At 47.0% G+C, this 26220-nt stretch overlaps 2 protein-coding genes and 1 pseudogene across 4 annotated transcripts in view; all 3 read right to left on the reverse strand.

Moving 5' to 3' along the window:
* LOC106596422 (ZZ-type zinc finger-containing protein 3) overlaps positions 1–1937 on the reverse strand; it is a 30826-nt gene extending 28889 nt beyond the window's left edge. Inside the window, exon 1 of the mRNA XM_045714400.1 lies at positions 1674–1937. Within this exon, the coding sequence (XP_045570356.1) occupies positions 1674–1864 (191 nt within the window). The 5' untranslated portion in view covers positions 1865–1937. The remainder of the gene's footprint in view (positions 1–1673) is intronic.
* A 100-nt stretch (positions 1938–2037) lies between these two features.
* On the reverse strand, positions 2038–14875 carry LOC106596416 (ZZ-type zinc finger-containing protein 3). 2 transcript variants are annotated; one of them, XM_014187709.2, is made up of 2 exons: positions 14651–14875; positions 2038–4142 (listed from the first exon to the last, which is right to left on the reverse strand). In XM_014187709.2, exon 2 carries the CDS (start codon positions 4075–4077, stop codon positions 2038–2040), a length of 2040 nt encoding a protein of 679 aa, XP_014043184.2. In that variant the 5' UTR covers positions 4078–4142; positions 14651–14875. The 2 variants fall into 2 exon arrangements, with proteins under 2 accessions (XP_014043184.2, XP_045570355.1); XM_045714399.1 differs by lacking the exon at positions 14651–14875 and adding an exon at positions 4735–4828.
* A 372-nt stretch (positions 14876–15247) lies between these two features.
* Positions 15248–26220, reverse strand: part of LOC106596347 (ubiquitin carboxyl-terminal hydrolase 33-like) — a 58068-nt pseudogene continuing 47095 nt past the window's right edge. Inside the window, exons 19-24 of the transcript XR_006769036.1 lie at positions 25089–25258; positions 24684–24765; positions 23852–23960; positions 23060–23162; positions 18782–18850; positions 15248–18591 (exon numbers count right to left, since the gene is read on the reverse strand). The product of XR_006769036.1 is annotated as a ubiquitin carboxyl-terminal hydrolase 33-like (transcript). The remainder of the gene's footprint in view (positions 18592–18781; positions 18851–23059; positions 23163–23851; positions 23961–24683; positions 24766–25088; positions 25259–26220) is intronic.

Below are 26220 nucleotides of genomic sequence, written 5' to 3' on the forward strand. Positions count from 1 at the left end.
TTTTGCACACTCAGTGTGTGTGTATATATAAAATAAATAAATAAATAAATAATAAATATATATATATACACACACACAGTCATGGCCAAAAGTTTTGAGAATGACACAAAAATTTATTTTCACAAAGTCTGCTGCCTCAGTTTGTATGATGGCAATTTGCATATACTCCAGAATGTTATGAAGAGTGATCAGATGAATTGCAATTCATTGCAAATTCCCTCTTTGCCATGCAAATGAACTGAATCCCCAAAAATATTTCCATTACATTTCAGCCCTGCCACAAAAGGACCAGCTGACATCATGTCAGTGATTCTCTCGTTAACACAGGTGTGAGTGTTGACGAGGACAAGGCTGGAGATCACTCTGTCATGCTGATTGAGCTCGAATAACAGACTGGAAGCTTCAAAAGGAGGGTGGTGCTTGGAATCATTGTTCTTCCTCTGTCAACCATGGTTACCTGCAAGGAAACACCTGCCGTCATCATTGCTTTGCACAAAAATGGCTTCACAGGCAAGGATATAAGATTGCACCTAAATCAACCATTTATCGGATCATCAAGAACTTCAAGGAGAGCGGTTCAATTGTTGTGAAGAAGGCTTCAGGGCGCCCAAGAAAGTCCAGCAAGCGCCAGGACCGTCTCCTAAAGTTGATTCAGCTGCAGGATCGGGGCACCACCAGTACAGAGCTTGCTCAGGAATGGCAGCAGGCAGGTGTGAGTGCATCTGCACGCACAGTGAGGCGAAGACTTTTGGAGGATGGCCTGGTGTCAAGAAGGGCAGCAAAGAAGCCACTTCTCTCCAGGAAAAACATCAGGGACAGACTGATATTCTGAAAAAGGTACAGGGATTGGACTGCTGAGGACTGGGGTAAAGTCATTTTCTCTGATGAATCCCCTTTCTGATTGTTTGGGGCAGCCGGAAAAAAGCTTGTCCGGAGAAGACAAGGTGAGCTCTACCATCAGTCCTGTGTCATGCCAACAGTAAAGCATCCTGAGACCATTCATGTGTGGAGTTGCTTCTCAGCCAAGGGAGTGGGCTCACTCACCATTTTGCCTAAGAACACAGCCATGAATAAAGAATGGTACCAACACATCCTCCGAGAGCAACTTCTCCCAACCATCCAGGAACAGTTTGGGGACGAACGATGCCTTTTCCAGCATGATGGAGCACCTTGCCATAAGGCAAAAGGGATAACTAAGTGGCTCGGGGAACAAAACATCCATATTTGGGTCCATGACCAGGAAACTCCCCAGACCTTAATCCCATTGAGAACTTGTGGTCAATCCTCAAGAGGCGGGTGGACAAACAAAAACCCACAAATTCTGACAAACTCCAAGCATTGATTATGCAAGAATGGGCTGCCATCAGACAGGATGTGGCCCAGAAGTTAATTGACAGCATGCCAGGGCGGATTGCAGAGGTCTTGAAAAAGAAGGGTCAACACTGCAAATATTGACTCTTTGCATCAACTTCATGTAATTGTCAATAAAAGCCTTTGACACTTATGAAATGCTTGTAATTATACTTCAGTATTCCATAGTAACATCTGACAAAAATATCTAAAGACACTGAAGCAGCAAACTTTTGTGGAAATTAATATTTGTGTCATTCTCATAACTTTTGGCCACGACTGAATATATATATATATATATCCCATAAACTCCCAATACGAACTCTTTGTTATGCTTGAGGGTCAGGTGGTCTGACTCAAAGTAATACACGTCTGGATCCTCGTCCTCCTGTTGACTTCCTCCTCTTGGCACCTCCTTCCTGTCTAGACCTCCCCTGGTCTCACAGAGCTCCCCACGGCCCGTACTGTCCCACCTTACCCTGTCCCTTCTAGCCCCACCGTTCCCCTGCTCCATGGGGATGGACGGGGGAGACCCCTCCCTGGCCTGGATACTGGAGAATGAGGAGAGGGTAGGAGTAGCGACCAGCTCTCTCCCCGCCTCCACCACCTCCCTCAGAGGGTCCCTGGGAGGGGAACAAGGGCCCACAGCCTTGCCCCCGCCGCAGGCGGCCCTACGGGGCGAAGTCCTCAGGGTGTACCTGTGTTCGTGGGGCTCTGTGAAGGAGGGGGGCGATGTGCCGGAGATAGAGGGGGTGCAAGGTGGGTCTGAGGGTGTTGGGGGGCTAGCAGTGGCATGGTGGATTCTCCTGAGTTATTGTTGATGTTGTTTACGTTTCTGATGTTGTTGTTGATGATGATGATGCTGGTGAACGACCATCCGTTAATTCCCCCGCCGCAACTCTCCTCCTCCTCGGTCGGTGTCACTTCCACCTCCTCCTCGGTCGCTGTCACCACTTCCTCCCGACACACTGAGTCCCCCACTACATCCACCTCCTCCTCTCTGACAGACAGGTGGGGAGTAGAGGAGTCCTCCTCAAATGAGACCAAAATAGGAGCAGGACACTCCCCCGAGTCTTTACACTCTTCCTCCTGCCCAGGATCAGAGTCTTTACACTCTTCCTCCTGCCCAGGATCAGAGTCTTTACACTCTTCCTCCTGCCCAGGATCAGAGTCTTTACACTCTTCCTCCTGCCCAGGATCAGAGTCTTTACACTCTTCCTCCTGCCCAGGATCAGAGTCTTTACCTTCCTCCTCCTGCCCAGGATCAGTGTCTTTACACTCTTCCTCCTGCCCAGGATCAGTGTCTTTACACTCTTCCTCCTGCCCAGGATCAGAGTCTTTACACTCTTCCTCCTGCCCAGGATCAGAGTCTTTACACTCTTCCTCCTCCAGCCCAGGATCAGAGTCTTTACACTCTTCCTCCTCCTGCCCAGGATCAGAGTCTTTACACTCTTCCTCCTGCCCAGGATCAGAGTCTTTACACTCTTCCTCCTGCCCAGGATCAGTGTCTTTACACTCTTCCTCCTGCCCAGGATCAGAGTCTTTACACTCTTCCTCCTGCCCAGGATCAGTGTCTTTACACTCTTCCTCCTGCCCAGGATCAGAGTCTTTACACTCTTCCTCCTGCCCAGGATCAGTGTCTTTACACTCTTCCTCCTGCCCAGGATCAGAGTCTTTACACTCTTCCTCCTGCCCAGGATCAGAGTCTTTAAACTCTTCCTCCTCCAGCCCAGGATCAGAGTCTTTACACTCTTCCTCCAGCCCAGGATCAGAGTCTTTACACTCTTCCTCCTGCCCAGGATCAGAGTCTTTACACTCTTCCTCCTGCCCAGGATCAGAGTCTTTACACTCTTCCTCCTGCCCAGGATCAGAGTTTCTACAAGGCACTATGGGGTCTGGGGGCGAGGGGCAGGGCGCCCCCCTCTGGCTGCCGTTCAGCAGTGCTGGACCGGGACCTGGACAGGTGGTGTTGGAGGCAGCGCTGAGACACAGGGAGTTTGTCTGAGCATCAGGGCTACTGCTGGTCTGCCCAAGCCTGCTACTGGACTTATGGGAGTTGGAGTTCAGGGGCTGCTGAGCATGGCCGTCGCTCTCAATATGGCCGCCGACGTCATCCTCCTCCTCTCCTTCCTCCTTGTTGAGGTCAGGTGAAGAAGAGGAAGGGGAAGCTGCGGTGGAGTTTTGTCTGAGCAGGTCGCCCCCTTCACTGTTCTCCTTCACAGTCGTTAAGGGGGCACAGTGGGAGGCGGCGATGACGGGCACAGGGGGCGCAGACGGGAGGTCATCCTTGGATCCATGCGACTCCCCAGAGCGGAGGCACCGTTTGGCCCTTTTGAGGAGCGGCGAGGCATCCCTCCCCACAGCACCCGACGTCTCCTTGCGCCTCCCTTCACAGTTCTCAACCTTCTCCGAACCACCAACACCCTCTCTCTCTGAGCAGGACAGGACCCTCTTCCTGGGGCTTGACCATGTCTCCCCGTCCACCGAGGCGGCCTTGTGGTGGGCTACCTTTCCCCGGTGACCCCCAGGCTTCTCTGAGGCACCGGCCTGGTCGTCCTGTCTCTTCTTGGGAGAGCGTGGGGCCTTGCTGCCGGGGAGGGGTGAACCCTGACCCTCATCCGGCTGGGCGATACTGCGATTCCTGAGGGTTCGGCCACAGAAGTTCTCGTCCAATCCATTGAGCCCGACCGATGACCTTGTGACGCGCGAGGAACGTGACGCGGCCATGCCAAGGCGGGCGGCTACCGGCGTCTCATCGTGCTGCTCGCTCCTCTGCTACAGAACGGGGGCACCTGGGAGCATAGAGGAGACAGAGGTTATAAAGCTTCGTAAGGGATCCATTAGGCTTTAAATTATTCATCTAGGGGCTTAAGTCCTAAAGGAAATTTACTTGAAAGGGAAAAATCTTTTATAAGAAAAACATGTTTTTATATCAACATAGAACGCTGAACCAGGTTCTATCAACGCTGAACCAGGTTCAGCGTTGGGAGATGTTATACTGACAGAGGGTGAATAAGGTAAGAGAATCAGAGATGCTACAGCTGAAGTCGGAAGTTTACATACACTTAGGTTGGAGTCATTAAAACTCGTTTTTTCAAACCACTCCACAAATTTCTCGTTAACAAACTATAGTTTTGGCAAGTCGGTTAGGACATCTACTTTGTGCATGACACAAGTACAATTTCCAACATGTTTACAGACAGATTATTTCACTTAATCACAATTCCTGTGGGTCAGAAGTTTACATACACTAAATTGACTGTGCCTTTAAACAGCTTGGAAAATTCCAGAAAATGATGTCATGACTTTAGAAGATTCTGATAGGCTAATTGATATCATTTGAGTCAATTGGAGGTGTACCTGTGGATGCATTTCAAGGCCTACCTTCAAACTCAGTGCCTCTTTGCTTGACATCATGGGAAAATCAAATCAGTCTGATTCATCCTTGGGAGCAATTTCCAAACGCCTGAAGGTACCACGTTCAACTGTACAAAAAAATAGTACACAAGTATAAACCCCATGGGACCACGCAGCCGTCATACCGCTCTGGAAGGAGACGCGTTCTGTCTCCTAGAGATGAACGTACTTTGGTGCGAAAAGTGCAAATCAATCCCAGAACAGCAGCAAAGGACCTTGTGAAGATGCTGGAGGAAACAGGTACAAAACGAGTCCTATATCCACAGTAAAACGAGTCCTATATTGACATGACCTGAAAGGCCGCTCAGCAAGGAAGAAGCCACTGTTCCAAAACCGCCATAAAAAAGCCAGACTACGGTTTTCAACTGCACATGGGGACAGAGATCGTACTTTTTGGAGAAATGTCCTCTGGTCTGATGAAACAAAAATATAACTGTTTGGCCATAATGACCATCGTTATGTTTAGAGGAAAAATGGGGAGGCTTGCAAGCCGAAGAATACCATCCCAACCGTGAAGCACGGGGGTGGCAGCATCATGTTGTGGGGGTGCTTTGCTGCAGGAGGGACTGGTGCACTTCACAAAATAGATGGCATCATGAGGACGGAAAATGATGTGGATATATTGAAGCAACATCTCAAGACATCAGTCAGGAAGTTAAAGCTTGGTCACAAATGGGTCTTCCAAATGGACAATGACCCCAAGCATACTTCCGAAGTTGTGGCAAAATGGCTTAAGGACAACAAAGTCAAGGTATTAGAGTGGCCATCACAAAGCCCTGACCTCAATCCTATAGAAGATTTGAGAGCAGAACTGAAAAAGTGTGTGTGAGCAAGGAGGCCTACAAACCTGACTCAGTTACAGCAGCTCTGTCAGGAGGAATGGGCCAAAATTCACCCAACTTATTGTGGGAAGCTTGTGGAAGGCTACCCGAAACGTTTGACCCAAGTTACACAATTTAAAGGCAATGTTACCAAATACCAATTGAGTATATGTAAACTTCTGACCCACTTGGAATGCGATGAAAGAAATAAAAGCTGAAATAAATCATTCTCTCTACTATTATTCTGACATTTCACATTCTTAAAATAAAGTGGTGATCCTAATTGACCTAAGACAGGGAATTTTTATTAGGATTAAATGTCAGGAATTGTGAAAAACTGAGTTTAAAATGTATTTGGCTAAGGTGAATGTAAACTTCCGACTTCAACTGTACACTGACAGAGGGTGAATAAGGGCAGGGCAGTATCTTTCATCTCGTGCCAGTTCAAAGAAATGTCAGCCTAGCTTTGATGATTCAGCTGTGAGTGCTCTGTGTGGGGAAACAAGTAGACTGGAGCACTAGGTCGCATCCCAAATGGTACCCTATATAGCGCACTACTTTTCGAAGGGCCATAGGACTCTCTGGTCAAAAATAGTGCGCTAGATAGGGAGCCATTTGGGGTCTCGCTCTCTCAATACCACCCCAGACCTTCATTCCTTTTTTTTCTCATCTCTCTCTCTCTCTCTCTCTCTCTCTCTCTCTCTCTCTCTCTCTCTCTCTCTCTCTCTCTCTCTCTCTCTCTCTCTCTCACACACACACACACACACACACACACACACACACACAAAACGCTGGTAATCTGACTGGTCTCCAGTCAGAGACCGCATTTATTTAGGGAGATGTCAAAACATTACCTTTTCATTCAAGACAGGAGAAACATTGTTTAAGATGATAATAAATGTTAGAGAAACAAGTTGAGGGGAAAAAGTAACTAACTTTCAAGCAAGTCAAGCTAGCTTGACGGGGGGGGCCATTTTAACCATTGCCTCATGCATGGGAAATGGCCCCCCATGGTGGAACACAGAACACGACATCAATTACAACTAGGGACAAAGTTTTTATATATTTTTTTATTTAACTAGGCAAGTCAGTTAGGAACAAATTCTTATTTACAATGGACGGCATTCCCCCGGCCTAACCCGGACGACGCTGGGTCAATTGTGCGCCACCGTATGGGAAAAGTACCCTTGCTGCATAAACTCTGACCTCATCACCTTCTCGGGTCTCTATATCTACAACTCATTGCCCTTGACCACATAAAGAATCGGGCTTGCCATTCCGTTTCCTACCTGGCATTTAGAATAGGCCTATAAATAGTTCAAATCAGTGCTTCTTAAATTATGGGTCTGGACCCAGAGTGGGCCCTGGGTATCCCTGTAGCTCAGTTGGTAGAGCATGGTGTTTGCAACGCCAGGGTTGTGGGTTCGATTCCCACGGGGGGCCAGCACAGGGAAGAAATGTATGCATTCACTACTGTAAGTCGCTCTGGATAAGAGCGTCTGCTAAATGACTAAAATGTAAAAAAAAATGTAAAAAATGGGTATGTGAGAGTTGCGAGTTAAGGCTGTTGGAGGGCGTTTTGGGTCGCAAGAGGATGGTTAATATCTCATTTGGGTCTCAAACAGATACTTTATTAATAATTATATTTTTTAAATTAATTTAACCTTTATTAAAGTAGGTAAGACAGTTAAGAATAAATTCTTATTTACAATGACGGCCTACCTCAGCCAAACAGCTGTTCAGTCTGTCAATAACACAAGTATAAACCTGTACTACTGGGCACCGAGGTTAAATTGCTACAGCTGTAGACAACACAGCATAATGGTTTCCTCCTTAATAACACCCCATAGAGCTCTCTCCACACCACCACCCCCCCATAGAGCTCTCCACACCACCACCCCCCCATAGAGCTCTCTACACACCACCACCACCACCCCATAGAGCTCTCTACACACCACCACCACCCCATAGAGCTCTCTACACACCACCCCCCCATAGAGCTCTCTACACCACCACCACCCCATAGAGCTCTCTACACACCACCACCACCCCATAGAGCTCTCTACACACCACCACCCCATAGAGCTCTCTACACCACCACCACCCCATAGAGCTCTCTCTACACACCACCACCACCCCATAGAGCTCTCTACACCACCACCACCACCACCCCATAGAGCTCTCTACACCACCACCACCACCCCATAGAGCTCTCTACACACCACCACCACCACCCCATAGAGCTCTCTACACACCACCACCACCCCATAGAGCTCTCTACACACCACCACCACCCCATAGAGCTCTCTACACACCACCACCCCATAGAGCTCTCTACACCACCACCCCCCCATAGAGCTCTCTCCACACCACCACCACCACCCCATAGAGCTCTCTACACCACCACCACCCCATAGAGCTCTCTACACCACCACCACCCCATAGAGCTCTCTACACACCACCACCCCATAGAGCTCTCTACACACCACCACCCCATAGAGCTCTCTACACACCACCACCACCACCCCATAGAGCTCTCTACACACCACCACCCCATAGAGCTCTCTACACACCACCACCACCCCATAGAGCTCTCTACACCACCACCACCACCCCATAGAGCTCTCTACACCACCACCACCCCATAGAGCTCTCTACACCACCACCACCCCATAGAGCTCTCTACACACCACCACCCCATAGAGCTCTCTACACCACCACCACCCCATAGAGCTCTCTACACACCACCACCACCACCCCATAGAGCTCTCTACACCACCACCACCACCCCATAGAGCTCTCTACACCACCACCACCCCATAGAGCTCTCTACACACCACCACCACCACCCCCATAGAGCTCTCTACACACCACCACCACCCCATAGAGCTCTCTACACCACCACCACCACCCCATAGAGCTCTCTACACCCCACCACCACCCCATAGAGCTCTCTACACCACCACCACCACCCCATAGAGCTCTCTACACCACCACCACCACCCCATAGAGCTCTCTACACCACCACCACCACCCCCATAGAGCTCTCTACACCCACCACCACCCCATAGAGCTCTCTACACCACCACCACCACCCCATAGAGCTCTCTACACCACCACCACCACCCCATAGAGCTCTCTACACACCACCACCACCCCATAGAGCTCTCTACACACCACCACCACCCCATAGAGCTCTCTACACACCACCACCACCCCATAGAGCTCTCTACACCACCACCACCACCACCCCATAGAGCTCTCTACACCACCACCACCACCCCATAGAGCTCTCTACACACCACCACCACCACCCCATAGAGCTCTCTACACACCACCACCACCACCCCATAGAGCTCTCTACACACCACCACCACCCCATAGAGCTCTCTACACACCACCACCACCCCATAGAGCTCTCTACACACCACCACCACCCCATAGAGCTCTCTACACACCACCACCACCCCATAGAGCTCTCTACACACCACCACCACCCCATAGAGCTCTCTACACACCACCACCACCCCATAGAGCTCTCTACACCACCACCACCCCATAGAGCTCTCTACACCACCACCACCACCACCCCATAGAGCTCTCTACACACCACCACCACCCCATAGAGCTCTCTACACACCACCACCACCACCCCATAGAGCTCTCTACACACCACCACCACCCCATAGAGCTCTCTACACACCACCACCACCCCCCATAGAGCTCTCTACACACCACCACCACCCCATAGAGCTCTCTACACACCACCACCACCCCATAGAGCTCTCTACACACCACCACCACCCCATAGAGCTCTCTACACCACCACCACCACCCCATAGAGCTCTCTACACACCACCACCACCCCATAGAGCTCTCTACACACCACCACCACCACCCCATAGAGCTCTCTACACCACCACCACCACCCCATAGAGCTCTCTACACCACCACCACCACCCCATAGAGCTCTCTACACACCACCACCACCCCATAGAGCTCTCTACACCACCACCACCACCCCATAGAGCTCTCTACACACCACCACCACCCCATAGAGCTCTCTCTACACACCACCACCACCCCATAGAGCTCTCTACACACCACCACCACCCCATAGAGCTCTCTACACACCACCACCACCACCCCATAGAGCTCTCTACACACCACCACCCCATAGAGCTCTCTACACCACCACCCCATAGAGCTCTCTACACCACCACCACCCCATAGAGCTCTCTACACACCACCACCACCCCATAGAGCTCTCTACACACCACCACCACCCCATAGAGCTCTCTACACACCACCACCACCCCATAGAGCTCTCTACACACCACCACCACCCCATAGAGCTCTCTACACACCACCACCACCACCCCATAGAGCTCTCTACACCACCACCACCCCATAGAGCTCTCTACACACCACCACCACCCCATAGAGCTCTCTACACACCACCACCACCCCATAGAGCTCTCTACACCACCACCACCACCCCATAGAGCTCTCTACACCACCACCACCACCACCCCATAGAGCTCTCCACACCACCACCCCCATAGAGCTCTCTACACACCACCACCACCCCATAGAGCTCTCTACACCACCACCACCACCCCCCCATAGAGCTCTCTACACACCACCACCACCCCATAGAGCTCTCTACACACCACCACCACCCCATAGAGCTCTCTACACCACCACCACCACCCCATAGAGCTCTCTCTACACCACCACCACCACCCCATAGAGCTCTCTACACACCACCACCCCATAGAGCTCTCTACACACCACCACCCCATAGAGCTCTCTACACCACCACCCCATAGAGCTCTCTACACACCACCACCCCATAGAGCTCTCTACACACCACCACCACCCCATAGAGCTCTCTACACCACCACCACCACCCCATAGAGCTCTCTCTACACCACCACCACCCCATAGAGCTCTCTACACACCACCACCACCCCATAGAGCTCTCTACACACCACCACCACCCCATAGAGCTCTCTCTACACCACCACCACCCCCCATAGAGCTCTCTACACACCACCACCACCCCATAGAGCTCTCTACACACCACCACCCCCCCATAGAGCTCTCTACACCACCACCACCCCATAGAGCTCTCTACACCACCACCACCCCATAGAGCTCTCTACACCACCACCACCCCATAGAGCTCTCTACACCACCACCACCCCATAGAGCTCTCTACACACCACCACCACCACCCCATAGAGCTCTCTACACACCACCACCACCCCATAGAGCTCTCTACACCACCACCACCACCCCATAGAGCTCTCTACACCACCACCACCACCCCATAGAGCTCTCTACACCACCACCACCCCATAGAGCTCTCTACACACCACCACCACCACCCCATAGAGCTCTCTACACACCACCACCACCCCATAGAGCTCTCTACACACCACCACCACCCCATAGAGCTCTCTACACACCACCACCACCCCATAGAGCTCTCTACACACCACCACCACCCCATAGAGCTCTCTACACACCACCACCACCACCCCATAGAGCTCTCTACACACCACCACCACCACCCCATAGAGCTCTCTACACACCACCACCACCACCCCATAGAGCTCTCTACACACCACCACCACCACCCCATAGAGCTCTCTACACACCACCACCACCCCCCATAGAGCTCTCTACACACCACCACCACCACCCCATAGAGCTCTCTACACACCACCACCACCCCATAGAGCTCTCTACACACCACCACCACCCCATAGAGCTCTCTACACCACCACCACCACCCCATAGAGCTCTCTACACACCACCACCACCCCATAGAGCTCTCTACACACCACCACCACCCCATAGAGCTCTCTACACACCACCACCACCACCCCATAGAGCTCTCTACACCACCACCACCACCCCATAGAGCTCTCTACACACCACCTGGTACGGCAACCACACCCCCTACAACCTCAGGGCTCTCCAGAGGATGGTGCGGTCTGCCCAACGCATCACCGGGGGCAAACTACCAGCCCTCCAGGACACCTACACCACCCGATGTCACAGGAAGGCCAAAAAGATCATCAAGGACAACAACCACCCGAGCCACTGCCTGTTCACCCCACTATCATCCAGAAGGCGAGGTCAGTACAGGTGCATCAAAGCTGGAACTAAAAAACAGCTTCTATCTCCAGGCCATCAGACTGTTAAACAGCCATCACTAACTCAGAGAGGCTGCTGCCTATAGACATAGACTAGAAATCACTGGCCACTTTAATAATGGAACACTAGTCACTTTAATAACGTTTACATATCTGGCATTACTCATCTCATATGTATATACTGTATTATATTTTACTGCATCTTAGTCTATGTATTACTAATCTCATATGTATATACTGTATTCTATACTATTCTACTGTATCTTAGTCTATGTATTACTCATCTCATATGTATATACTGTATTCTATACTATTCTACTGTATCTTAGTCTATGTATTACTCATCTCATATGTATATACTGTATTCTATACTATTCTACTGTATCTTAGTCTATGTATTACTCATCTCATATGTATATACTGTAATCTATCCTATCCTACTGTATCTTAGTCTATGTATTACTCATCTCATATGTATATACTGTATTCTATACTATTCTACTGTATCTTAGTCTATGCCGCATTGCTCGTCCATATATTTATATATTCTTAATTCCATTCCTCTACTTAGATGGGTGTGTATTGGGTTTATGTTGTGAAAATGTTAGATATTAATTGTTAGATATTACTGCATAGTCAGAGCTAGAAACACAAGCATTTCGCTACACTCGCAATAACATCTGCTAATCACATTTTATTTGACACACCCACCCCACAGAGCCAGACACACACCACCCCAGAGAGGAGGGGTGTTGACAGAAGGAAGGGGGGTGTTGTCAGACAGACAGACAGACAGACAGACAGACAGACAGACAGACGGAAGGAAGGAAGGGTGGGTGTTGTCAGTCAGACAGACAGACAGATATTTGCTTATGCAGGCAGAGGGTCTTTGAGGCATTATGCAGGGAAGGGATGGGCAACAGGTAGGCAAGTGGATCAATTTCCCATGATGTTAATTTACGTACGTCACAAATGGCAATCCTATTTACTATATAGTGCACTACTTTTGACCAGAGCCCTAAGCACTAAATACTGCACTATTTCTGACCAGAGCCCTATGATTCCATTTCAGGCACAGGCGTGTTTGGCAAGTTCAGCTGGCCTAGCCAAGTGTCTGGCAACATGAAAACATTAGATGCGACAGCACTAGACATCATTTCAACGTCTCCAAGTCTAACTTTTATATGTCAAGCATAAATTACTTCCTGCCCAGGGCGCGTTGCATAACATCAACTTTAAATTGAGACGTGCTTACACTATGCATGCACTTGCTTTTCTAAAGTCTACCCGTCGTGACAGTTATATCCAATTCGTTTACAAGCTAGGTTTTATAACCGTGTAAACAAATAAAGTCACAACAACAATAAAAACCGAATTAAACCGCGTGTGAAAGGAAAGCTGATAGCTAGCTACCTTGATTGGTTATAGGTAACGGTGGAGTAGCTAGTAGATCTGTGATCCAACTGCACTAATTCAATAGAGTTAAACAATGGAGTAATTTAGTTTAGTTTTTGTCCTCACCCTCTATCTTTACTTCACCATATATATATATATATATATATATATATATATATATATATATATATATATATATATATATATATATCTCCATTCAGCAGACCTGACTGACTACACCAAATCCCCGGCATGGCACTACAGCCGACAGGCAGGGAGCACCGTCAAGCCCAAAGTTGGACAACACTGATGCCGCAGGGCTCTTAAAGTATTTCCTTGGTTAACTCCAAATACGGTAGTTACTATTTTACCAGAGACCTCGGTTAACTACGCCATGGTTATACTGTGTTAATCTTATACCCAATGCTAACTACTAAACTAGCGTTAGCTGGCTAACATCGAACCGTTAGCCCACATGCTATAACCAAACATATTAAAATGCAAACAAAATGTGCAAGCTTGGTCGCACCCTAATGAATTATGCACCATAAAACTGTTTGCCAACAAATATCTGCCTTTCTCATCCGTTTTTATCGCAAAGTTAGCAAGTGGCCGGATAACAAAAACGTTAGCTAACAAGTTAGCTTTGTTTTATTACATGAAATAAAAGTAGTAACGTTTAGCTAGCTAGCTTAGCGGTTTAGTTACAATTGCAATTAGCGCACCGGATAGTTACCTAATATTTAGTAGTTATATATCAGTGTTAAAATAATGCTTCGCTATTGAGAAATTGGTTTATATTCAAATTAAAGTATAATGACAAGCTATCGAATACTAAAAGCAAGTTAGTTGATAATCGCATAGCTTAATTACCAATTGGTAGCTAACGTTAGACGGGCATTAAGCGGTTGCCTAGCTACTATGAGCTAGCAGGGGTAGCTAAAGTTAGACGGGCATTAAGCGGTTGCCTAGCTACTATGAGCTAGCAGGGGTAGCTAAAGTTAGACGGGCATTAAGCGGTTGCCTAGCTACTATGGGATAGCTAACGTTAGACGGGCATTACGCGGTTGCCTAACTACTATGAGCTAGCAGGGATAGCTAACGTTAGACGGGCATTACGCGGTTGCCTAACTACTATGAGCTAGCAGGGATAGCTAACGTTAGACGGGCATACGCGGTTGCCTAGCTACTATGAGCTAGCAGGGATAGAAGATGAGGAACTACTCCGTGTTGTTAACTCCTGTGGCTAGCCTGCTGCTAACCGCGGCTAGTAGCCGATTGTTCCTGACCAAAAAACTACTTTCCTAAAGCATTCGCATGCATAACGACCTCACTATTAGTCGACTTCACAAAAAAAAATATATATACATATATATCCAGTAGATAAGTCTATGCTTCACTTCTGATCACACTTGATCGCGACCGACTAAATCGTTTATTGTAAAAATAATAATAATAAAAAAAACTGGTTTATGAAGCTAGCTAGAGAATTACACTCACCTCACTTCCGCAAATCGTGTGCTGCACACTCGGCAGCAGACATATTTTCTATCCAGTCAACGGGTCCGTGTGTGTGTTCTGCCTAGTTCCACAACTTGTCAAAATGAAACACTACATTTTTCCTGTTGCAAGGAGAACAGTAAAGATATCTTTAGCCCCTGGACTAGGCTGTGTGTAGCTCGTTCTACCAATGCCATGTCTCACTTGAAGGTCAAAACAATATCTATAATGTTATTAGTCAGAATCCAGAAATAAAGGGTCGCTTATAATGACATTAGTATTTCAGAGATGTTCCGATTAGTTGGTAAAACAAAAACAAAAAGTTGTGATAGACAAGAATTTTGGTCCACAATTCAATTAAGCATAAATTTCCATACACAATGTTCAACTTTGATCTTAAAACCATAACATGCACTGCAATAACTATTATTAAAATGAAGTTGCTGGGTAAACAAACAGGTGAAGAGAAATCATGTTTGGGTTACACTGTTCTTTCATTGTCAGGGTTTAACAGAATCATATCAGCCATTCCGAATCAGAACAGATGAAACCCCTCAATAGAACATGTGTTTAATAGAACCAGAATCATATCAGCCATTCCGAATCAGAACAGATGTGTTTAATAGAACCAGAATCATATCAGCCATTCCGAATCAGAACAGATGTGTTTAATAGAACCAGAATCATATCAGCCATTCCGAATCAGAACAGATGCGTTTAGTAAATCAGGATGCAGTATTCCATATACCTACAGCATTCTTCGGTCTTCAGTGACCACATACCAAAAGCAACACCATGCTCTTACACACAAGTTAATGCTTCCTTCCACTGACAAAACTGATGAATATTAGGACTTGATAGCTTGTTATGTAATTCTGTACATTTCAAAGACAAAGATAGCCACAGAAGTTTGTGATTCATTGTGTACATATTATGCAGTGAGTGGGCAGCTTACATGTAATTTAATGTGACATGTGGCCATCAAGTTTTTCAAATCATTCGTACGTCAGGGTTGGGGTCAATTGCCATTTCATTTCAATTCCACATTTTTCTCACATTGAATTTTTTTTTATTTGGAATTTCAGTTCACTTCCTGAATTGAAATGGGATTGACCCCAACCCTGGCTGAGTGAGTGGGGTCCCCTCTAAAAGCATGCATGCCTGCCAGCCAAATATTTTATAAAAAAATTAATTAAAAAAAGTCTAACATCATATAGATGCCTCCCAAATGGAACACTATGCCCCATGGGACCCTGGTCAAAAGCGTCGCACTATATAGGGAATAGGGTACCATTTGGGATACACAGTAAATCCACCCGCTGGTCTGGCCAATGGGGGTAGAGGAAGGAAGTTCTGGGACTGTAGTTCACAAGGGGTGTATTCATTAGTCACACATCAGGTTCTACAACGGAAACAACAGTTTATATTGGATAAATTCACATAGGTGTGTCCCCCTCCCCGTTTCATTCCTTTTAGATCCTAATGAATACACCCCTGGACTCACTAGTACATTCAAATACACATCAGACATTGTGTGAACATGCCACTTATCTTAACCAGACTATAGTAAAAAAAAAAAAACATACAAATCCCTTCCTGAGACTACTTAGTTTACACAGGCAGCCCAATTCTGATCTTTTGACCAATTATTGGCAAAATACCTGATCTGATTGGTCAAAAGACCAATTAGTGTAAAAAGATAAGAATTAGGGCTGCCTGTGTAAACACATATCCTTAGCAGTGTTTCCCCTATATTCATTTACTTGCCGCCACTCCAACAAAAACCACAACAACAAAAAACAGGAGAATCAAAAATTCCCAAAATGTCATGGTATGGAGTCCCCATTGATTCTGTTATAATGTTTGATCAGATAGCACAAGAACACAGCATGGCAAAAATCTGTAGCATTGTAGGAAATTAGCTTTAAAAACAGCTACATTTTGTCTGCAAACAAGAGGACGGTCTCTAAAATGTGTGGACGGAGATTTCTCTTCTTCACTTTAAGGAAAAATGTAAGAGCTTGAACTTTTTATTTTATTTTTTATAACCATTCACTTCTTCGACAATATGTTATTTTCTTAGAACAGGTATTAAAAAAAAGAGAACAATTTTGATATCTACAGTAAGATGCATTGTGATTCTTCTTTTTTTCTTTTGCGACACACAAGACATAAGAGTGACATCATATAGAACCCCCCCTTCTCCAGGGAACTCAGTCGGGGTCTCAATTTACTGTTGCTAGGTAGAATAGTAGATTACACCAAGGTGGAATTACAAAATGTTAGTTAGTGCATCAGCAGTTTTTCCCTTTTCATGTCCGTCCGTCACTGACAGTCACTCAATTAGCCCATATCAGCTAAAAATGTTTAGATTGGTAAATTAGTCCAGCCAGCTATCTAAACTTGTAGTAATCATGGTGGAATTACTGACCAGGGGGGCCTCCATTGATTTTGTTAATTACTCAGATATCATATTTAAAAACTACAAATATTTATCTCCACCCTATGGCAAAATGTGTAGAAATCGCAGGAAATTAGCTGTAAAACTGAAACATGTTCTCTCTGCCCCATTGCATTTTTTTAAAATTAGAATTGCATGAAATTTGTTATAAAATTGAAAAAAATGTTCTCACCGCCCCATGGCAAAATGTGTAGAATTGCAGCAAACTTGCTTTAAAACTGCAGTATTTTCTCTTCGCCCCAAGGCAAAATGTGTAGAATTGCAGGAAATAAACTAAAACATACATTCTTTCTCTCCGCTGTCAAGAAGGGTGCCACAAAAATGTTTTCCTCGCAAGGGGGGGGGGGTCATCAAAATTTCACTTAGGGCCCCCAAAAGGATAGGGCCGGCTCTGATTGCATGTGTGGGTATGGATGTGGGTATGCAGACCCATGAACCACTACGGCCCCTCATAATGAGTTCCGATTTCTTTGTGGCCCCCACCCCATTAAAGTTTCCCATCCCTGATATAGAGTGACATTGTCTCAATTTTGGTTCAAGAGAGAGAAGTAAAAAATAAAAAAATATAAAAACTGCTGCATTCAGGGGAAAAAAAAGAAGTTTTTACCTGCAAACAAAATGAATAAATGCTTGGTTCTGGAAATTACCAGACACAGTTCCCATGTATTATTCTACAGTGCTATTAGAAATTATATATTTATACATTTATGTAGAAACATGTCATCATGTTATTTTCAGACATGTTTATTCTTCTGCCCAGTTGTCAAGAAGGGCTGTTCATTTTATGGTGGTCAAGGAAGGGAAATCCTTTGCTCGAATGCTTTTTAAATAAAAAGTAAAGTGCAAAATAAAAGGCTTTAGTTGTTGTTTTACTCAGGGCTGGTGTTGGGGGTTTCCTGTTAGGGGGTTGGTAGTTCCTGTTAGGGGGTTGGTAGTTTCCTGTTAGGGGGTTGGTAGTTCCTGTTAGGGGGTTGGTAGTTCCTGTTAGGGGTTGGTAGTTCCTGTTAGGGGGTTGGTAGTTCCTGTTAGGGGTTGGTAGGTAGGTAGTTTCCTGTTAGGTGGTTGGTAGTTCCTGTTAGGGGTTGGTAGTTAGGTAGTTTCCTGTTAGGGGGTTGGTAGTTAGGTAGTTTCCTGTTAGGGGGTTGGTAGTTTCCTGTTAGGGGGTTGGTAGTTTCCTGTTAAGGGGTTGGTAGTTAAGTAGTTTCCTGTTAGGGGGTTGGTAGTTCCTGTTAGGGGGTTGGTAGTTAGGTAGTTCCTGTTAGGGGGTTGGTACAGTAGGTAGGTTGTTTCCTGTGAAGAGGTTGGTAATGTAGGTAGATTTAAACGTAGCACGTCTCCACCTATATCTTCTCCTTAGACTGCGAGGAGGCCTCTAGTTCAGGGTGAGAGGCGTTGGGCCGGACTGTTACCAGCGGTCCTCCTCCGTGGATGGAGTGGAGAAAGTTCCACGTCTCCTCAGAGATCTGTCCCGAGTCAGCTCCTTGAGGGAGTAAGTAGCACACAGATTTAACGAGACTGAAATAACGTAAACATATTAGTAGCTTTTCAGAAGAATCTAATCTTGATCAAGTGTGTGTCCACTACAGTTCCATCAGCCTCACAACGATAGGCCATTGTATTAGCAGGGAGATTTAGAGAAGACAGAAGAGTTGACTGGGTCAGGCTGTTACCTTGTCTGAGTGTTAGATGGCCATTCTTGTTGATCGCGATCTTAGAGTTATCGATTGGTCCCGGTGGATCTGCAAGGGAGAGGGAAATAAATTATTAATGACACATAAAATGTAGTCCGAAGGCAGCCTAATATAGCATTTTATAGCACTCCTTTCAACAGCTGGAGGTGGAGACTCCAAATTACACCAACTACTCTATCTATACAGCAGTATGTAGACACCCCTTCAAATGAGTGGATTTGGCTACTTCAGCCACACAATCTCCATAGACAAACATTGGAGGTATAATGGCCTTTACTGAAGAGCACAGTGACTTTCAACTTGGCACCGTTATAGGATGCCACCTTTCCAACAAGTCAGTTCATAAAATTTCTGCTCTGCCCGAGCTGCCACGGTCAACTGTAAGTGCTGTTATTGTGAAGTGGAAACATCTAGGAGCAACAACGGCTCAGCCGCGAAGTGGTAGGCCACACAAGCACACAGAAAGGGACCTCTGAGTCCTGAACCGCGTAGCGCATAAAAATCATCTTTCCTCGGTTGCAACACTACCAAGTTCCAAACTGCCTCTGGAACCAACGTCAGCACAAGAACTGTTCGTCAAGAGCTTCATGAAATGGGTTTCCAAGGCCGAGCAACCGCACACAAGCCTAAGATCACCATGCACAATGCCAAGCGTCGACTAGAATGGTGTAAAGCTCGATGCCATTGAACTCTGGAGCAGTGGACACGCGATCTCTGGAGTGATGAATCACGCTTCACCATCTGGCAGTCCGACGGACAAATCTGGGTTTAGCAGATGCCAGGAGAACACGACCTGCCCGAATGCATAGTGCCAACTGTAAAGTTTGGTGGAGGAGGAATAATGGTCTGGGGCTGTTTTGTTATGGTTCGGACTAGGCCCCTTAGTTCCAGTGAAGGGAAATCTTAACGCTACAGCATACAATGTCATTCAAATCAAATGTTATTTGTCATATGCGCCGAATACAACAGGTGTAGACCTTACAGTGAAGTGCTAACTTACAAGCCCTTAACCAACAATGCAGTTCAAGAAAAATAAGTGTAAAGTAAAAACTAAATAGTTAAAGAGCAGCAGTACAATAACAGTAGTGAGGCTAAATACAGGGGGCACCGGTTAGTCGACGTAATTGAGGTAATATGTACATGTAGGTAGAGTTAAAGTGAAGGAAGGTTGGCCCCAGTGATGTACTGGGACGTACGCACTACCCTCTGTAGTGCCTTAGGTGATGCAACCAGTCAGGATGCTCTCGATGGTGCAGCTGTAGAACTTTTTAAGGATCTGAGGACCCATGCCAAATCTTTTCAGTCTCCTGAGGGGGAATAGGCTTTGTCGTGCCCTCTTCACGACTGTCGGTGTGTTTGGACCATGATAGTTTGTTGGCGATGTGGACACCAAGGAGCTTGAAGCTCTCAACCTGCTCCACTACAGCCCCGTCGATGAGAATGGGGGTGTGCTCGGCCCTCCTTTTCCTGTAGTCCACAATCATCTAATTTGTCTTGATCACGTTGAGGGAGAGGTTGTTGTCCTTGCACCACACGGCCAGGTCTCTGACCTCCTGCCTATAGGCTGTCTCGTTGTTATCGGTGATCAAGCCTACCACTGTTGTGTCATCGACAAAGTTAATGATGGTGTTGGAGTCGTGCCTTGCAGTTCAGTTATGAGTGAACAGGGAGTACAGGAGGGGACTGAGCACGCACCCCTGAGGGGCCCCTGTGTTGAGGATCAGCGTGACGGATGCGTTGTTACCTACCCTTACCACCTGGGGGCGGCCCGTCAGGAAGTCCAGGATCCAGTTACAGATGGAGGTGTTTAGTCCCAGGGTCCTTAGCTTAGTGATGAGCTTTGAGGGCACTATGGTGTTGAATGCTGAGCTATAGTCAATGAATAGCATTTTCACGTAGGTGTTCCTTTTGTCCAGGTGGGAAAGGGCAGTGTTGAGTGCAATAGAGATTGTGTCATCTATGGATCTGTTGGGGCGGTAGGCAAATTGGAGTGGGTCTAGGGTTTCTGGGATCATGGTGTTAATGTGAGCCATGACCAGCCTTTCAAAGCACTTTATGGCTACAGACCTGAGTGCTACGGGTCAGTAGTCATTTAGGCAGGTTACCTTAGTGTTCTTGGGCACAGAGACTATGCTGATCTGCTTGAAACATGTTGGTATTACAGACTTAGTCAGGGACAGGTTGAAAATGTCAGTGAAGATTACTTGCCAGTTGGTCAGCGCATGGTCAGCGCAGCGCATGATCACACAGTCATCCGGAACAGCTGATGCTCTCATGCATGCTTCAGTGTTGCCTCGAGCGAGCATAGAAATAATTTCTCTCTTCTGGTAGGCTCGTGTCACTGGGCAGCTCGCGGCTGTGCTTCCCTTTGTAGTCTAATAGTTTGCAAGCCCTGCCACATCCGACGAGCGTCGGAGCCGGTGTAGTATGATTCAATCTTAGTCCTGTATTGACGCTTTTGAGGGTTCGTCTGAGGGCATAGCGGGATGTCTTATAAATGTCTGGGTTAGAGTCCCGCTCCTTGAAAGCGGCAGCTCTACCCTTTAGCTCAGTCTGGATGTTGCCTGTAATCCATGGCTTCTGGTTGGGGTATGTACGTACGGTCACTGCGGGGGACGTCATCGATTATTGATGAAGCCAGTGACTGATGTGGTGTACTCCTCAATGCCATCGGAAGAATCCCAGAACATATTCCAGTCTGTGCAGCAAAACAGTCCTGTAGCTTAGCATCTGTGTCATCTGACCACTTCCGATTTGAGCGAGTTACTGGTACTTCCTGCTTTAGTTTTTGCTTATAAGCAGGAATCAGGAGGATATAATTATGATCAGATTTGCCAAATGGAGGGCGAGGGAGAGCTTTGTACGCATCTCTGTGTGTGGAGTAAAGGTGGTCCAGAGTTTTTTTCTCCTCCGGTTGCACATGTGACATGCTGATAGAAATGAGGTAAAACTGATTTAAGTTTCCCTGCATTAAAGTCCCCGGCCACTAGGAGCGCCACCTCTGGATGAGTGTTTTCCTGTTTGATTATGGCCTTATACAGCTCGTTGAGTGCGGTCTTAGTGCCAGCATCGGTTTGTGGTGGTAGATAGATAGTTACGAAAAAATATAGATGAAAACTCTCTTGGTAAATAGTGTGGTCTACAGCTTATCATGAAATACTCTACCTCAGGCGACCTTGACACTTCCTTAATATTAGATTTCGTGCACCAGCTGTTATTGACAAATAGACACAGACTTCCACCCCTTGTCTTACCGGAGGCAGCGTAAACCCAGCCAGCTGTATGTTATCCATGTCGTTGTTCAGCCACGACTCAGTGAAACATAAGATATTACAGTTTTGAATGTCCCATTGGTAGGATATTCGTGATCGTAGCTTGTCTATTTTGTTATCCATTTGTACGTTAGCTAATAGGACTGATGGTAGAGGCAGATTACCCACTCGCCGTCGGATCCTTACAAGGCACCCCGACCTACGTCCCGATATCTCCGTCTCTTTCTCCTGCGAATGACGATGTCTGAAGTAAATCCTTTGCATCCGATTCATTAAAAGAAAAAAATCTTTGTCCAGTACGAGGTGAGTAATCTCTGTCCTGATATCTAGAAGGACTTTTTGGTCATAAGAGACGGTGAAAGAAACATTATGTACAAAATAAGTTACAAAAACACGCACGATTGGTTAAGAGCCCTTACAACGGCAGCCATCTCCTCCGGTGCCATTATTTATTCTAGACCATTCTGTGCTTCCAACTTTGTGGCAACAGTTTGGGGAAGGCCCTTTCCTGTTTCAGCATGAGAAGTCCCCTGGTGCACAAAGCGAGGTCCATACAGAAATGGTTTGTCGAGATCGAACACCTTTGGGATGAATTGGAACGCCGACTGCGAGCCAGGCCTAATCGCCCAACATCAGTGCCCGACCTCACTAATGCTCTTGTGGCTGAATGGAAGCAAGTCCCCTACAGCAATGTTCCAACAGTGGAGGCTGTTGTAGTAGCAAAGGGGGGACCAATTCCCTTTTAATGCCCATGATTTTGGAAATAGATGTTCGACATGCAGGTGTCCACATACACTACATGACCAAAAGTATCTGTTTAGCCAATCACCATGGTCCTTTCCCTTGACAAAGCCCTCCCACTCTCTGAACCAACCACTCACCATGGTCCTTTCCCTTGACAAAGCCCTCCCACTCTCTGAACCAACCACTCACCATTGTCCTTTCCCTTGACAAAGCCCTCCCACTCTCTGAACCAACCACTCACCATTGTCCTTTCCCTTGACGAAGCCCTCCCACTCTCTGAACCACTGCATGCTGATGCAGTAGATGATCACTGGAGACTCCTCCTCTTGGAACGCCTTGTTCAGCTGAAAAAGAGGAAGGAAGAGAGGGGATGGGGGGAGAGAGGAGATGGGAGGAGAGAGGAAGAGAGGGGATGGGGGGATGGGGGGAGAGAGGAGATGGGAGGAGAGAGGATGGAGGGAGAGAGGAAGAGAGAGGATGGAGGGAGAGAGGAAGAGAGGGGATGGAGGGAGAGAGGATGGGGGAGAGAGGAGATGGGGGAGAGAGGGGATGGGGGGAGAGAGGGGATGGGGGAGAGAGGGGATGGGGGAGAGAGGGGATGGAGGGAGAGAGGGGATGGGGGAGAGAGGAAGAGGGGATGGGGGAGAGAGGGGATGGGGAGAGAGGGGATGGAGGGAGAGAGGAAGAGGGGATGGGGGAGAGAGGGGATGGGGGAGAGAGGGGATGGAGGGAGAGAGGAAGAGAGGGGATGGAGGGAGAGAGGAAGAGAGGGGATGGAGGGAGAGAGGAAGAGAGGGGATGGAGGGAGAGAGGAAGAGAGGGGATGGGGGAGAGAGGAGATGGGGGAGAGAGGAGATGGGGGAGAGAGGAGGGGAGGATAGGGAGAAGAGCGAGGGAAGGGGAGAGGACGGGAAAGAAAGAGAGTTGAGAGAGAAAGATTATAATTTCAATGAATTGAGAACATTAAAACAGGTGCGTTAGTGCTGGGGTGGAAAAAAATCCTGCAAAGGAAAGGATCCGTGAAAGGCCTTACCCGGATAAACATGTCCAGCTCTGTCCTGCGCCTCTTCTCCAGCTTCTCAATCTCGGTCTGACAAGTGTGACACACGTACAGGTGGTTGACAGCAGGCCCGCCTCCGTACCTAGACAACAAACCAATCACAGCTTAGTAACACACCTTGACCAGACCAATCACAGCTTAGTAACACACCTTGACCAGACTAATCACAGCTTAGTAACACACCTTGACCAGACCAATCACAGATTAGTAACACACCTTGTCAGACCAATCACAGATTAGTAACACACCTTGTCAGACCAATCATGGCTTAGTAACAACTTGTCAGACCAATCATGGCTTAGTAACACACATTGACAGATCATGCACAGCTTAGTAACAGAACTTGACAGACCAATCAGAGCTCAGTAACAGAACTTGACAGACCAATCAGAGCTCAGTAACACACCTTGACAGACCAATCAGAGCTCAGTAACAGAACTTGACAGACCAATCAGAGCTCAGTAACACACCTTGGCAGACCAATCACATCTTAGTAACACCTTGACCAGAGAACCACAGTCCCAGAATTCAGTCCTTGAAACACAGCTCAGTGAATAAACCTCCCCTTAGCCGCATCGTCTCGCTCTCTGACGTAAGACGATGCTCCTAGCCCGTAAAAATACACGACTTTATCAACTATGGGTACGGTTAAACACTGTGAATAACTCTCGATTAATATAGTTTGATTAAAACATTGTACGCAAAGAAAAAGGATTTCCCTAACAATCCTGTTTTAATACTCCTCCATGTAAAAACGTAGTGAATCCCACTTAATGACGGTATGGTGTCGCTGTATGAAACTGACCTGCTGTAGAGGTGGTCCCACGCGTTCTGCGGCAGCATCACTACCAGGTCATCGATGAACACTGCCTTGGCAGGCGGCACGCCTGATAACACAACATTTAAAATGATCCTCATCACAAGTCATTATGGGTAATGGGTACCACCTAACATTAACCTCACCCAATATCTCTGGAAACATGGATTCATTTTGTCCCCCCCCCCCAGTTGCTTAGACAGTTGAGCAATTGACTGACTGGCTGGCTGGCAGACTGGCTGACTGGCTGTCTGACAGACTGGCTGGCTGGCTGGCTGTCTGGCTGGCTGTCTGGCTGGCTGGCTGGCTGATTCAGATAGAGATAAAGATATATAAATGTCTGATAGAGACAGACATGGATAGTTGGAAAGATAAATGCCCATAGCCCCGTACCTCCGTGTGAGCAGAGGAAGTCGTCATTGGAGATAGGTCCAGGCTCAGCGAAGGTCTTGAACTTGTTGAGCCACTGTCTGGAGACGTAGAACTGTAGCAGACTGGGCTCCGTCACGCCGAGGAGACCCGTCACCCTCCTCCTCTCCTTCAGCGCCTCTTCGTTGCTCTTCCTGGAGGGACACAAACAGTACACATTAGTAACCGTGAGCTAAATAAACTAAATGGACGTGGTCTGTACAACACAGCACGGCAACTTCCTGTTTACAGAAAACGATTTATCTGCTAAAACGGGCACTTCCTCCAGAGAGAGCTCAAATCCTGGCAGATTAGAATTCTGTTGCTGCTGTTAATGTCTAGAGGAAGGATGTCCCCACTGTGTAGGATTAAGTCTTATAATTGTTCTTAGTGTGGTGGTTTTATGCTGTGTTGCTTTGTGTGATAGAAGAGGAGGATGTATAATACCACTCCTAGAGGACGTAGTTCTATAATACCACTCCTAGAGGATGTAGTTCTATAATACCACTCCTAGAGGATGTAGTTCTATAATACCACTCCTAGAGGACGTAGTTCTATAATACCACTCCTAGAGGACGTAGTTCTATAATACCACTCCTAGAGGACGTAGTTCTATAATACCACTCCTAGAGGACGTAGTTCTATAATACCACTCCTAGAGGACGTAGTTCTATAATACCACTCCTAGAGGACGTAGTTCTATAATACCACTCCTAGAGGACGTAGTTCTATAATACCACTCCTAGAGGACGTAGTTCTATAATACCACTCCTAGAGGACGTAGTTCTATAATACCACTCCTAGAGGACGTAGTTCTATAATACCACTCCTAGAGGACGTAGTTCTATAATACCACTCCTAGAGGATGTAGTTCTATAATACCACTCCTAGAGGACGTAGTTCTATAATACCACTCCTAGAGGACGTAGTTCTATAATACCACTCCTAGAGGACGTAGTTCTATAATACCACTCCTAGAGGACGTAGTTCTATAATACCACTCCTAGAGGATGTAGTTCTATAATACCACTCCTAGAGGATGTAGTTCTATGATACCACTCCTAGAGGATGTAGTTATATGATACCACTCCTAGAGGATGTAGTTATATGATACCAC

The sequence above is a fragment of the Salmo salar genome, chromosome ssa03 (genome assembly GCF_905237065.1).
Source record: "Salmo salar chromosome ssa03, Ssal_v3.1, whole genome shotgun sequence".
In the NCBI taxonomy this organism is placed as follows: domain Eukaryota; kingdom Metazoa; phylum Chordata; class Actinopteri; order Salmoniformes; family Salmonidae; genus Salmo; species Salmo salar.

Excerpts from the sequence above, each read along its gene's own strand:
- LOC106596416 (XM_014187709.2), bottom strand. The coding sequence starts at position 4,077 with ATGGCCGCGTCACGTTCCTCGCGCGTCACAAGGTCATCGGTCGGGCTC.